This window comes from Camellia sinensis, chromosome 11, assembly GCF_055761805.1.
Source record: "Camellia sinensis isolate YWXY chromosome 11, ASM5576180v1, whole genome shotgun sequence".
Lineage (NCBI taxonomy): Eukaryota > Viridiplantae > Streptophyta > Magnoliopsida > Ericales > Theaceae > Camellia > Camellia sinensis.
This window is the reverse complement of record NC_138971.1, coordinates 30,609,852-30,625,733: the sequence shown is the minus strand read 5'-3', so window position 1 is coordinate 30,625,733 and position 15,882 is coordinate 30,609,852. Positions and strand designations below refer to the sequence as shown.

At 32.6% G+C, this 15,882-nt stretch overlaps 1 protein-coding gene and 1 long non-coding RNA gene across 2 annotated transcripts; both read right to left on the bottom strand.

The window, feature by feature from the left end:
- Positions 1–3,374: 3,374 nt before the first annotated feature.
- Positions 3,375–8,975, bottom strand: LOC114319141 (uncharacterized). Its single transcript, XR_014345193.1, has 4 exons — positions 8,761–8,975; positions 4,071–4,201; positions 3,623–3,857; positions 3,375–3,528 (listed from the first exon to the last, which is right to left on the bottom strand). It is a non-coding gene; the product is annotated as an uncharacterized LOC114319141 (long non-coding RNA).
- Positions 8,976–10,813: 1,838 nt separating this feature from the next.
- On the bottom strand, positions 10,814–15,603 carry LOC145802224 (late blight resistance protein R1-A-like). The gene is made up of 2 exons (XM_082894905.1): positions 13,117–15,603; positions 10,814–10,873 (listed from the first exon to the last, which is right to left on the bottom strand). Exons 1-2 carry the CDS (start codon positions 15,601–15,603, stop codon positions 10,814–10,816), a joined length of 2,547 nt encoding a protein of 848 aa, XP_082751031.1.
- Positions 15,604–15,882: the final 279 nt, after the last annotated feature.

The following is a 15,882-nucleotide window of genomic DNA, read 5'->3' as shown; positions in this document are numbered from 1 at the left end:
CCTAAAAGGAATAAATGTTTGATTTGATCACTACTTTTAGGAGGACACCTTTATATAGGCACCCCCATGTGTGAGAGGTACGTGAGTTTATGTGTGTTAATTTGAGTTACCGTTAATTTGTCGAAATATCTTGAGATATTAGTTTACTGACTTTATCATCGGAGTACCCTCACGGTTGATGAGCAACCGAGTTAGTTATTCTTCTAATTGTGCAAACATGGATCTATATAGGCTGTGTGTTCTACAACTGTGTTCCCAGAATTCTAGGAGGAAGATCAAATATTGGTTGTGGTAAAATTTTAGTGCACACATACTCCATACACTTTATTTTTTGATAATTTTTTGAATTACTTCTCTATACTTATTAGACCACATGAATATTGTTACTCAATACATATATATCACATATTCCAAAAAAATTTACAGAATTAAAAATGAAAATGAAAAAACATAAAATGTTATATGCTTAGTTAAATTAAAAAATGAAAAAAAATGAAAATGGAGTGAAAGAAACTATATTTTGTTCTGGTTAGGTTAAGAATATGAAAAAAAGTGAATTAGATAATAGTACAAAAATAACCATTTTTGTTTAATTAATTTAATTTTGTTTTCCCTGTAATCATTATCCAAATGTAGCATAAATATTATTAAAAATTTTAATATCAATTTTTTAATGCAATTATCTTAAATATATGTAAATAAAATATATAACTTATACGGATAAGTTACAGTCACCTCCCTTGAGATTTCTGACAATTACACTGACCTCCCATTCTATTTCTAAAATTACACTGACTTTCCCTGTGATTAACGGCGTTAATGGGAGGGTTAGCTTAGTAATTTTAACATTAGAGATATTGTTGTTAATAAACATTAAATGTGCGATTATTATTTTGGTTATACCTTATGTAGTGTTTGGTTATGAGTCATTTTTTTAATTTTATTTTAGTTATGACTGAAAAAAATTAGTTATAATATTTGTGGCAATCAACACCACAAATGTTATAACTTGTATATGTTACATATAAAATGGTGTGTATTTTAGAATAACCTATTGTTACGACAAAAGTGATGATGAAACAAATTAAAAAAATTAATTATATGAATATAAGAAAAATTATTTGGTAGTTTTTAATCAATACTTGACATCATACAGTTTAGTTGTCTTAAAAAAAAAAAAAAAAAAAAAAAAAAAAAAAAAAAAAAAAAAGATAAAATTGATGAGTCTTACTATCTTCTTCTTCTTCCTGTTTTTGTTTTTGTTTTTGTTTTTTTTTTTTTGATGACATGAATCTTACTATCTAAATTAATAAAAATAAAATTGGGACACCATTTGTATTTATTTGAATAGTATTAAATAATATTTTTAAATACTCACATGGGTTTGACTATAAATATATATATACTAGTTGAACCCCGGGGTTGCATTATCGTTGATAAAAATAATATAACAAGACAAATAGAGAAATTTTTTTCAAGAAAATCTCCAACACAAAATACACATTATTCCCCCCCCCCCCCCCCCCCCCCCTACTCTATCAATCATGAACACATCTAATATGAAATTATGAACCAACAAACAATTTAAATCCTTACTGTCTTAAAATATAACTTCGTGGGTTAGCCAATTCGAAGGGTTTTCCTTCTCTCTAGCACCAATGATAAAGCTAAAATTGAAAACAAATCCACCTCCGAGTTTTCCCCGCGAACTTAATTGAAAAATAACATTAATAATTTGCGTGGGTACAAATGATTTTATAAAAATGTGAATATCTTGACAAGTAGTTTGGGGGTGAGTATCTCAAAGAAAAAATAATAGGTGCACTGTTGTCCATAAAACTAACAATGTATTCTCAATCACAAAAAAATAAAATAATAATAATAAAATTAAGTGTTTAAATCAATTTATTACTTAGGAGTAATATCGTAATAGTGGCTTAAATCCAAAGTATAAAGAACAATCATTTGTTAAACACTGAAAACACAAGATATACCACACATGCTTGCAACATGGGTCATGCATAAATTAATTCATCAAAATGTGTTGAGGCATCTCTAGGTATGAGACTAATTTTCTTTTAGGAAGTAGATTATCCTGAAACATAACATTGTTAAAATCTGTGTTACATGGACTCGGCAGTTGGAGGCGAAGTACCAGTGTCGACACAACACGACACGACATGGGTGCGGGAATGGGATCTGTGTCGGATTCGCCTCCTCTCTCTCGGACACGGCTAATCGAAAAGGAAGAAGAAGATTGAGAGTGGATGTGTTGGGTTGGAGATCTGGATTTGTTGGATCATAGCTTCATCGACGAGTAAATCTTGGCTACAATAACCACATCATCTAGAGTTAGAACCGAGAGAGAAAGAGAGAGTCATAATCACCAAGTAGGAAGGAGAAGAGAGCTTCGATCTGTGGTAGAGAGAGAGAGAGAGAGTCATAATCACCAAGTGGAAAGGAGAAGAGAGCTTCGATCTGTGAGAGAGAGTCATAATCACCAAGTGGGAAGGAGAAGGAGAAGAGAGAGCTTCGATCTGTGAGAGGGAGAGAGATCTATGCGTATTTCTTTTTTTTATTTTTTTGAACTCTGCTATACGTATTTCAGAGAGAGGAAAGAGGAGAAAAAGGGTGAGAAGAGATAAATGATATACAGCTGGAGATCTGCTAGGTTTGGCTAATGGGCTACAGCCAAATAAATAAAATAAAGGGAGATGCTAGAGAGCTCTAAATCTAGAGCTCTAATTTGAGCTCTAGTGATGTGTCCAAGCAATAAAAATAAAAATAAAAAACAAGGCAAGGCACAAACATCACATCAGAGTGGGTCCTACATTCCCATTAGAGCTATTAGAGCTCCTATATTAGAGCTCTAAAGCATTTTTGTAAAATAAAAGATTGGGCCTTTTAGTGTTTTGTATTTGTCTTATTTCATCTGGGCCTAGATTGTTTTATTCTGGATAATTTAATATTTTGGGCCTAAATAAAATAAGTTTGGGCCTATTTAATTTTTTAGTGTTTTGTATTTGGCCAACATCTTTATGAAAATAAAAATAACTTATTTTATTATATATAATATAATTCATTTTATATCTAAAATAATTTTTATTTATTATTTATATTTTATTTGTTTTTTTAACAAAATCTGTTATTTATTCCTTATTTTTTTAAACTCATCTTCATAAAATAAATATATTTTTAAAAAAAAAAAAAACTATTTAACGTATCCCCGTACCCGTATTCAAATTTGGATTCATATCCACGTATCCTCAATTTTTAATTTTGAAATGTCCGACCCCTACCCGAGTCCGTGTAACATAAGTTAAAATGTGCAAGTTCACCATTTACCCTTTTGAAATTTCTCATACTGGCTTTTATTGTCATAAAAAAATTGAGGTACGTCAAAATGTGAATACCAAAGAGAATTTTTTTCACTCACCCTTGGACATAAACCACCAAGGCACTGCCATTTGATGCACCAGCAAGTGAAGTGATGTAATAATTCTTGTCCCACTGCTCCAAAATCCACTCCTGATGAAGAATTTAGAAATAATAGACTTAAAGAAGCAATGGATAATTTGATTAATGAATTTTTAGAACCCATGGTAAGGACTATAACACATACCTTGTGCAAGAAAACGGGTAAGAGTTCATGGACTTTGGATGTAAAACCTGTCCTTGCATCCATAATAACTACCCACAGATTTCCTAAGAAGCTAGGCAACTAATGTACAAACCATCCTCCTTTCCTTTCTTTGCATGTTGGTCGAGTCTCGAATACATTGCAACACATGTTTATTGACTCCTACTTGAGTATTCTTTCAGAAATAAATGACAATTCTAATCAAGGGTAGTTTAGCCTGGAAAATTAACCACACTTGCTGAGATAAAATTTCCAAGCCTATGAGAATCCATACATGACAAAGAAAGTACTGCTTCAAATGGAGAGGAACATGGTTACCCATAATGACTCATGGTTTGACTATTAAAAGCTGCGTTAAATTCGCAAGAGATGAAGAAAATTTTCTATAGCAAAAAATTAAAGAAAAGAAATATGTTTTGCCCAGCTTTACCTCTGTCTCATCGGTGACTTGGAACTATAGATTGAGATAGATCGAGTAGCAGGAGTACCTAATTGAACTTTTTTGCGAGTCTGCGCACCATCTTCCAAATCCACAAGTGAGCTCCCCTTTTTCTAACCCACCTATAATACATGGCATGTTTAACAACAAATATTTAGAAACAACAACACACAAACTGTAGACAATTGCTCAATTGACATAAATCTACAACCAACAACCTTCAAGGCTTCATCAAAATTCATATCGGTCAACATCTTGTCTTTTTCTTTTTTAAAAAGAGCAGGAACTGGTTTGTTTTTTGGTTCACAATTTTGTTAAATGTAGGGTGTGGTTAATATTATTGAATAGAAAATATTAAATATTTTGTGTATTTTGTGTTGCAGTTTTTTTTTAAAACAAATCATTGCAATTTTGCTATCGCGTATTATTTCTTGCAATGAAGCTCTGTTTGTAAATAGACAAAACAAAATAACTTCAAAGTTGGACTGTTAGAATAGTGTGAGTTTCATGTGGCAGCCATCAATTCCACATTATGAGAGAGAGAGAGAGAGAGAGAGAGGGAACTAATCACATTTAAAAGCAAATAGCAAAAATTGATTCTCAATTCCCAATAATATTTGGGAATACACATTTAAAAACACATAATTTTAGCACAAAATCAACTCTAAAATCAACGGCAATTAGAAGACGTATTTTGTATTTGAGAATAAATCACATTAATCATGTTGTTCCTCCATGATATCTGTAACATTTATTAAAAACAGGTAAGTGTGTTGCAGCCATCAATTCCACATCATGAGAGAGAGAAAGAGAGAGAGAGAGAGAGAGAGAGAGAGAGAGAGAGAGAGAGAGAGGGAACTAATCACATTTAAAAACAAATAGCACAAATTGATTCTGAATTCCCAATAATATTTGGGAATACACATTTAACAGCACATAATTTTAGCACAAAATCAACTCTAAAATCCCAAAAAAATCAACTCTAAAATCAACTCTAGATCAAATTAATTCATCCTCTACACGATTTGGTCTTAGATGAAACCTAATTTACTTCCGGAAGTTGCTTTTAGAATCCCAAAAAAATTTAATCCATTTACCCAAAAAAACCTTACACGTTTTCAGTTTTTAATTGCATCTTCTTCACCCTTTGGGTTTTCATTTTTTTAATTCTATCACTAGAATGTTGGTTCTGTTTATAGGAAAATCAATGGAATTCTTTTTTTTATGATTTAATCAATTTCTACAAATCTAGCCATAGATGGAGATGATTAATGAGAAATGATTTTGGTTGTCAACCCTTACCCACACAGTTTTGATTCTTGGGTACAAGTTAAATAGATGCACACCAGATGTTTGTCAATATGTCTCAATAAACAAAGAGTTTAACAGCCTCAATTTGCCGAAACAGATTACATATTTGTTGTATGCATTTGACTTGGAACCTACCACAATTAATTGAACAAAAGTTAATCAAGAAAGCAAGAAACTTTCTCCAAAAAATATGGCAGGACAGCAGCAGGGTCTGTGAAAACAAAACTGAAACATAAAAAAAAAAAAATATATATATATATATATATTGGATTGTTAAGATTAATATAAAAAAAAAAAAAAAAAAAACAAAAAAACAAACCTGATTTATGCTTGACAAAATGAGTACACCTCCAAAAAAAACTCCAAACAAAAATAAGGCTTAATTTGGGAATTGGGCCAATGGTTGAATTCCAATTTTCTTTTAATCAATTAGTTTGTGTGTGATGATGTTACTATTGTTGTCGTTGGTAGTGCTGTTGTTTGGTCTATGGCTCACCATGTGTTTGACAAAATGTTGAAATGAAATTGGAATAGGCTCACTATTTATTTACTTAGTTGTTTGTTGTTATTCTTTATGTTTTGTTTTGTTAATCCCATGAGATCAAAACTGTGACTTCTTGCATTCTCTCTCCATGTTATCCTATTCTCAGCTTTTTAATCATTTTGTTCGCATATAATCTTGAAAATTCATTTTCCTAATTGTCAACCTATCATGTGGACTTGCTTAGAGTTTCAGCTTTTTAGGTAATTTCCTTCTCCACTCATAATCAAGATGATTTTCACCAAAGAAATTGTTGTTGGTGCATTATCTATGATTTTCCTACAAATGATACAACACAAACATCTTGCCCAAGTGCTGGACTAATCTTAGGAGTCTTAGTACGCTACCTTGTGAACTTAAACCAAATAATCTAACATAATGATAATGATACAGATGAAATAAACAACCAGATATTCAAAAAGTATATGAGGTAAACGCCTAAGAGTCTAAGACAGACACAATTAGCCATATGGCAAGCACCATGCAGAACTCATAAAACTTTGGCTTTTACCAATCCATACCAAGAAAGATGAAACAAATTGGGATTTCTTAGAGAAGAAACCAAGGGAAAACAGAGAATGAAAAGATTCAGTCGCTAAAAAAAGATGAGAAGATGTCAAAGTACAAAACCAAATATTGCATGCAGAACCAAAAAAAAAATTGTCTATGGTTCCTTAATTTTTACTACATTACATGAAAGTTGTGTGCAAGTTCATAAAACAAAATCTCTTATGCTGTGTTTGGTTGGGGGATTTGGAGAGGGATTTGGAAAGGAAAAGGAAAAAAGTGTGTGAAACTAGGTAAAATTTAGGCATGTTTTATTTACATTTCACTTGTCTTTTTCATTTCCCTTTCCAAATCTCTCCTCAAATCCCCCACCCAAACACAGTATTAGAGTAACATTATTTTCAAGACCAACATAGAATTCACTAATGACATTCACACCCTGTACTTGGGTGTCATAGAATTCATAGAATAACAATAACAACCCAACGAAGATTTCAGCAGGTGCACAAAGTTTGACATGCATTAGGATGCTTTTAATTCAAGTGGGAAAGCTTCTATTCACTATGTGGTCTTCAACTCTAAGAGTGAAAATTTTGTATTTCCATTGACAATAGCAACCGTACATGGCTCGTTATCCCAAAATGTTTCAGTTTCTTTTCTTAGTACTTGATTTTTGAATTGTTTAAGTTGATCAAGAAATTAGTCAAATATTTAGAGCTTGACTGTACATCTAAGAAGTTTGAATAGTGTGCATGTTTGTTGTTTCCTTTTATATGTAGGACAAATTCGCATTCATCATTATGTGTAGGGAATGTTTATCCTCTATGAAGCACGGATACTTCAAATAGGGTGACGCATCCGTATTGTATCCGTATCGGATACCGATACTCCTTAGATACTCGCGGATACGTATCGGATACTTATTAAAAGTATCGGATACTTCTTAATTATTTTTTCATTAATTTTGGAGTATCGGATACTTAATTTTGAAGTATCGGATACTCCAAGTCATGTTTACTTATTTTATGAAATTAGAATTGTAACATTTCTTGCATAGTAATAAAATATAATATAATTGCAAGTATAAATATAATAATGTTTTTCTAATACTTTGTTAAGTTCTTCAATAAGAAGAGCATAGTGAGTTAAATAATAGAATTTATCAAATTGATATATCCTAATTATTTCATGCATGTCCCTTATAACTACATAGAAAGTAAGAATTAACAAGAGAATATAACAATGGTAAAATTAAATATCAATAAATAAATAAGTAAACTTGAATACAATATTTTTCACTAGTGTCGAAGGAAAAAGTATAGGGACAAGTTGTGAATTGTTCTATTATTGTAATATAAATATATTAAACTTGATACTGAAATGAAATATTTGCAAGACCTATTAAAAATTTAAAAACTAAACAAGCTACTAGCTTAATTTAATACAAAATTCTTAAAAGATAATATTTTGCATTATAAAATTACATTGTGATTTCTCAACGTTCTTTAACTTATGTGTGACTCACTATTAACAATTTTAAAAAGTATATTTTTCACAAACGTATCCTAACCGTACCCGTATCCTATTTTTTAAGGTTTTGTCGTATCGTCATATCCGTATCTCGTATCCTGAATGGGCTATATTGATGCCTATGACACTTAGTATTCTTTGGCTGAATAAGAATTTATAATTCTATGCAGTGAAATGGGTACACTAAAGACACTCAATAAATTAATAATATAGCATGTACATGTAGTAATTTATAAGAAAAAATGATGTTTGTGACGCAGAAGTTTTTCTGAACACTGCATCTTACATGGTTTTAGTCACTCAATCAATCCTATTTACTTTATGTGCACCTGTAAAGAAACTAATTACAAATGTGGAATTACCAAAGTGCGAAGATTGAAAGGGAACTAATTACCAATGTAGGGTCCATGTTCTGTGGTTCACAACATGTATAATCAAATAGATAATATGATATAAAACACGATAGAAAATTTTGAAGGTGAGGCACCACTTTCTATAGGAGTTCAATGTATTAACTTCCATGTCAAACAACTCCAACTCCAACTCAAGTGTAAAATAGTTTTGAGTTTTTAATATGTCTCTTGATTGGATTGGAATTTTCAACCTAGAAAATTGGATGAGTTTTCTTTTTTGTTCGGAGCATTCAGCAGCCGAATTCCTCACTGATTGAGACATATTAACAAACACATGCTGTGCGTACCAGGAAGAGGACCGACAGATACACAAAACAGTAACACAGTTTTAAATAGCAGCAATCACATTAGAAATATACGAAATCACAGGTGTATGTACCAGGATTTGCAAGAGCAGAGCTTTGGATGCCAAATTTTCACAGCGTTACGGCACGAAGAGGACCGACAGTTATGCAAGAAGAGGACAACAAGCACTCCTTCGAGAAGATATTATATATATATACATATATCTCTTGTGAGAAAGCCCATCTTCGAAGGGGCAAATTTTGTTTTCTTCTTCCTTGTCGGTGAACCAAATTTTGTTTTGTTTGTTTCTGTGTGTGGCCCAGCCGAACAACACGTAGGCAACCCAAATCTGGACAAAACAAAGAAGCCCTAAGAAACCAAGGGAAAACAGAGAATGAAACAAATTGGGATTTCTTAGAGAAGAAACCAAGGGAAAACAGATAATGAAAAGATTCAGTCGCTAAAAAAAGATGAGAAGATATCAATGTACAAAACCAAATATCACATGCAGAACCAAAAAAAATTGTCTATGGTTCCTCAATTTTTATTACATTACATGAAAGTTGTGTGCAAGTTCGTAAAACAAAATCTCTTATGCTGTATTTGGTTGGGAGATTTGGAAAGGGAAAGGAAAAAGGTGTGTGAAACTAGGTAAAATTTGGGAATGTTTTATTTACATTTCACCTATTTTTTCAATTTCTCTTTCCAAATCCCTCCTCAAATCCCCCAACCAAACACAGTATTAGAGTAACATTATTTTCAAGACCAACATAAAATTCACTAATGACATTCACACCATGTACTTGGGTGTCATAGAATAACAATAACAACCCAGAGAAGATTTCAGCAGGTGCACAAAGTTTGACATGCATTAGGATCCTTTTAATTCAAGTGGAAAAGCTTCTATTCACTATGTGGTCTTCAACTCTAGGAGTGAAAATTTTGTATTTCCATTGACAATAGCAACAGTCCATGGCTCATTATCCCAAAATGTTTCAGTTTCTTTTCTTAGTACTTGATTTTTGAATTGTTTAAGTTGATCAAGAAATTAGTCAAATATTTAGAGCTTGACTGTACATCTAAGAAGTTTGAATGGTGTGCATGTTTGTTGTTTCCTTTATATGTAGGACAAATTCGCATTCATCATTATGTGTAGGGAATGTTTATCCTGAATGGGCTATATTGATGCCTATGACACTTAGTATTCTTTGGCTGAATAAGAATTTATAATTCTATGCAGTGAAATGGGTACACTAAAGACACTCAATAAATTAATAATATAGCATGTACATGTAGTAATTTATAAGAAATAATGATGTTTGTGAGGCAGAAGTTTTTCTGAACACTGCATCTTACATGGTTTTAGTCACTCAATCAATCCTATTTACTTTATGTGCACCTGTAAAGAAACTAATTACAAATGTGGAATTACCAAAGTGCGAAGATTGAAAGGAACTAATTACCAATGTAGGGTCCATGTTCTGTGGTTCACAACATGCATAATCAAATAGATAATATGATATAAAACACGATAGAAAATTTTGAAGGATAGAAAATTTTTAAGGTGAGGCACCACTTTCTATAGGAGTTCAATGTATTAACTTCCATGTCAAACAACTCCAACTCCAACTCCAACTCAAGTGTAAAATAGTTTTGAGTTTTTAATATGTCTCTTGATTGGATTGGAATTTTCAACCTAGAAAATTGGATGGGTTTTCTTTTTTGTTCGGAGCATTCAGCAGCCGAATTCCTCAATGATTGAGACATATTAACAAACACATGCTGTGCGTACCAGGAAGAGGACCGACAGATACACAAAACAGTAACACAGTTTTAAATAGCAGCAATCACATTAGAAATATACGAAATCACAGGTGTATGTACCAGGATTTGCAAGAGCAGAGCTTTGGATGCCAAATTTTCACAGCGTTACGGCACGAAGAGGACCGACAGTTATGCAAGAAGAGGACAACAAGCACTCCTTCGAGAAGATATTATATATATATATATATACATATATCTCTTGTGAGAAAGCCCATCTTCGAAGGGGCAAATTTTGTTTTCTTCTTCCTTGTCGGTGAACCAAATGTGGTAGGGAGGAGCTCTGGGAAATAGAGAACCCGAAGACCACCGTTTTACAGACTGAATCATGGAATTTGTTTGTTTCTGTGTGTGGCACAGCCGAACAACACGTAGGCAACCCAAATCTGGACAAAACAAAAAAGCCCTAAGAAACAAAGAACCATAGACTTACAACAGAGGAGGCAGATGCACAAAACGTAACACCATGTGTTACACCACACTTACCTGCTTTTAATATATGTTATAGATATATATATATAATTTATTGCATTACAAAGATACAAGTTCTTGTATTTTTCATTTGCCATTAATAATTCATATTAATTTGTTTGCCTAAAATTAATTAATTAATTTTATTTTTAATTTACAAATAATCACTTCAAATGTTATACAAAATCAAACTAAAACCCCCTATGTGATAATCAAACAACTAATCACTAACTTTCGCAAAAAAAAAAAGAAAAAAGAAAAAAAGTCAAGCTAACAATCAACTAACAAAAATGGGGAATTTGCAAATCAAAAATAAACCTCAAGGGAGGTCAATCTAATTTCTGGAAAAAATAGGAGAGGCCAATGTAATTGTCAAAAACCTCAAGGGAGGTGAGTGTAATTTACCCAGCTTATAATAGTTATTGTTTTCACTTATTTTTATAATAAAATTTTTATTTATGAACAATTAATTGAAAATACAAAATTCATAAATTTTTAAGTAGATTACAAAATTACCATTTAGGTAAAATTCTAAATACACATAATTTTCTAATACTAACTATAAGTTGAATGGTTCAACAAGTCTAAGACCGGTCTAAGCAGTTCAATTCAGAGATATTAAGGACAAATTAGAATTTTATCTATTTTTATCCATGATATAGACATTGGCTAACAAAATGATTTATATCAAAAAAATTCTTCATACGTTTAGACAATATTTGTAGATTTATATTTTTAATTATGTATAGACTAATTTCTCTTATATATATATAATTAATTATAGCTAAAATATTTAAATCAATTAATTTCAAACTAAAAAGTAAAAAATGTTGGTTTACAGTGTTGGATAGGACAAAGAAAAGGTATTAAATGGAATAGGGTTAAGATAAGTTGGTACAAATGTTGTAATATTCAGTTTGTGAACAATTAAACTTACGTCCGACCTTAGGTTTATATTTTAAGATATCAGTGAGGCAAATTAAAAAATTGTGCACTATATATTCGTATCATTTGGATGAAAGTCTGACACATAAAAGACTTGCATCAAATGCTAGAAATAACTTACACCAAACATAAGACATACTTGACCCAGTGAAAATGACATCTTTTTTAGCCATTTTCTAATTGATTTGATATTTTTCCTCATATTTTTAATAGTTGACCTAATTTTAACCTTGCACCACATGTCTAACCATTCCATGTTTTTATAATCACATGAAAGATAATCCATTTGATGAGATTATTTACAAGGGGTTAGTTTAGTTAATGAGGATAAAGATCATAGAATATGGCCGGTATAGATTCTAACAAAGTTCAATTAGAGGTTGATTGTAAGATTGAAAATTGTAAGGGTAATTGGGGGAAGGGGAATTAAAAAAGTGTGTCTAGGAAGGGGACTAAAAACACGAGTTGAAAAGTGGTTAACAAGAGGAGTGAAATGATTTAGAGATGGAGCTTGATGTGAATTAGAGATGACCTTATTTTGGATGGCTTGGGAATAGGGGTTAATGCTTACTCTTTCTATTAAAAAAAAAAAAATTCATTCTCCAATTTGTTTTCAATTTTAACAAATTTTAAATGAATTTTATTATGTAATTGTAAATTAAAAATTTTAGTTGTTATGTCATTTGAGAAAATCTAATATAAAAGTATATATTATCTTATATGCTAAATGTAATTTTTATAATTCATTCAATGTTTTTGCTCTAAAATATTACTAATCCACGTAATGACATACATTTTTTTTTTTTGATAACCGAGTATCCGGGCCAGCACCCCTTAGAAGTGACGCACCTCGACTAATCTCGACGTAATGACATACATATATATATATATATATTAGTTAATACTTAAAATAAAGCATTAATAACAACACAATTAAAACATGACTTTAGCGCAATTTAAATGAAAACAACTCATTCACATAATTTTTACTACTTTTTCCTTTTAAATTTTAAAATTATGACTTTAATTTTTAAGATAAAATTTTAATTATTTGTTTGAGACTGTGCATAGCATGAGTTTTAGGTTAGTTTATATATACAAGGTAGATTACTTTTCTGTTATGTAGGGTCAAATCCAAAATGAGAAAGAAAAAATTAAACATAGATATAAAATAAAATAAAATAAAACAAAATAAAATAAAATAAAAAAATACCTTTAGAAGTTGTATCATTACACTTTGACTCAAAGGCCCCATTGTTGCTTCCTTTTTCTGTTTTTTCTTTTTTTTTTTTGATAACCGAGTATCCGGGCCAGCATCCCGACTAATCAGCACTTTCAACCAATTATTTCCAATGCTCTCTTGCTCTTCCTTAATTTTCCTGACAGATTCCTCAACAGAGAAATGACAAAAGGTTACCTCAATTAGCTGCAGAGTGAGTATATCCCCCAAACTAGATGGTATTTCCTCGAGATTTTGACAATCTTCCAACGATAAGTGTTGAAGGCTTGGAAAGTGACTAGAGCAGGTGATCCATTGCTCGACATTGAGTTTCCTCAGTCTCAAGAATTTGAGTCGAGGAAACCCACCATCAGTTGTTGCCCATTGCGATCCCCAGGCAGCATTACATTCTAATTTGAGAAGCTCTAGGCTGGGTAACAGCATCCCAAGGACTGATATCTCCTCCCACTTTAGCCTTGTAGATTTCAAGGTTACCCTTTTAATATTTGCAGGGAACTTGACCTCTCCGAGAGCACTTGGGTATCTGGGCAAAATATTGTTGTGTAGCTTCAAAGTCTCAAGGTGTCTTAAAAATTCTAGATTAGGAAACATCAAATTCTCCGAATCTGATGACAACAGATGTCCACAAATTCCCAACTTCGTAAGATAAGGAGTTCTTGCGAATAAATCCTGAATAGATCCACAAGGGTTGAAGTTTGCGATGGTTCGTAGGTTTTCTAATATAGAGGGATGGCTGTGATCCACTACTGCTTCTTCAGAACATAATGACACATCATAGTTTGCTCTTCCTTTAGCATAAAGATGCCTCAACTTTGTAATCTTCCAAACATTACATGGCAAAATAAACTTGCACCATTGTGTAGAAATAATGGTAAGTGTTTCTAGGTTTGAGAGATTGGATATTGATGGCGGTAATTCACAGGAATATTTCAAATTAATTGTCAAATACCTCAAATTAACAAGTTGTGTTAATTCTCTTGGAAAGAAGGCATTGTTATAGCATATTTCCAACACTCTAAGAAGTTTGAAGGTCCAACAAATCAACGAGCACATATCACCAAACAAATTGTCACCGCCACTCATTTTTTCCTGAAACTCATTTCTGAAGCACAATAATGATTGAACAACTGTTGGGGAATAAGGTTCTAAGAGCCAATCACCAAATCTTGGTGCGAAGTAAGAATGGATGCACAAGCGGCGTTGGTTATTTGTTTCGTAATTACTTGAAGAAGAAGAAGAAGGAGAAGCGTCTTTATAATTGTGAATCCGCCGCAGGAAATTGATTTCGCTGGCTTTCTTCAAGCATAAATCACGCAACAAATCATGCATACGACATACTTTAATTCGACCATCAAACCTTTTTTGAGCAACAATTACCAGACTTCTCTGAATTAGATCCATTAAGTAATCCTCTGCTACTTCCTCCAAGCTTTTCTGCCCAATTTTTTGTATAAACCCCTCAGCTATCCATAACCAAATTAACTCCTGCACCGGGATTTCTTGGTCTTCTCGAAATGCTCCTAAATAGAGAAAGCAAGGTTTCAAGTGACGAGGCAAGTGATTGTAACTCAGTGCTAGTGTGTCCAAGTACTGATTTGGATCACTAACAATATATGAGCTTACACTTCGGGCAACTTGTTCCCACGACTCATGTGCCTTGTTGTCCTTTGCAAGAAGTCCTACCATTACAACAATTGCAAGTGGAAGCCCTTCACATTTTTTCATTATTTGCTTCCCAATTTCAATCAGTTCTGGAGGGCAACTTTCATTTTGAAACACCTTCCATTGTAATAACTCCCAACTCTCTTCTTCTGTGAGAAAACGCAGACAATGAGGATGGCAATCAGGTGAGGGATGCATAGCCAACTCTTTGAGGCGACTAGTGAACATAACTCTACTTCCATTGTGGTCATTGGGGAAATACACTTTAAGATCGACCCAGACACCAATATCCCATAAATCATCAATGACAATGAGATATCTCTTGCCTTTTAATTGCTTGTACAACTTTTCGCCTAGCTTCTCATTGGTCATGTTTTCAATTTCATTGGTAAAGACGACATTAACAGAGCGTAAAATGTCCAACAACATATCTGTTTTTCTAGGTAATTGAGAAGCATAGGTCCATGCACGAATATGAAAGTAGTGTGTGATGTAAGGATCATTGTACAGTTTTGTGGCTAAAGTTGTCTTACCGAGTCCAAGCATCCCAACAATTGATATCATTTGTAGCTGCTTCTTCCCTCCAGCAAGTAGCTCTTTTACAGTCAACGCCTCATCATCAAAGCCCACTGTAATTTCTTCATTTACCATGGTTCTGCTCTCCATTGACATTGACATTGACATTGACGAATGGACTCCATCATTGAAATCTTTATCATCTCGTAGGAGGAGTTGGATCTGATTTATCTGGTCATAAAACTGCAGCACTTTTGCCTCGATCGTCTTAATCTCTTCCATGATATTTATGCCAAACAAAATATCAAAAAAACTGTCACCGTTGTTGTTGATGTCCCTCTGCCCTGGAAAATGAACATAAAAAAAAACGGATGAGTTGTCTTGTCTTGCAGATCACATAATAAATTTGCATCTGCAGGTTTTTAGCTTCATGGTTCAGCTCATGCTGCTGCTACTGCTGCTTCTTGTCCATATCCTTGAGAATGATTGCTAGGAATCTTAGCCTATTGTAAAAGGAGTCGATATGATCAATCTGATCTGCGGTCCAATTGCACGCCTTAC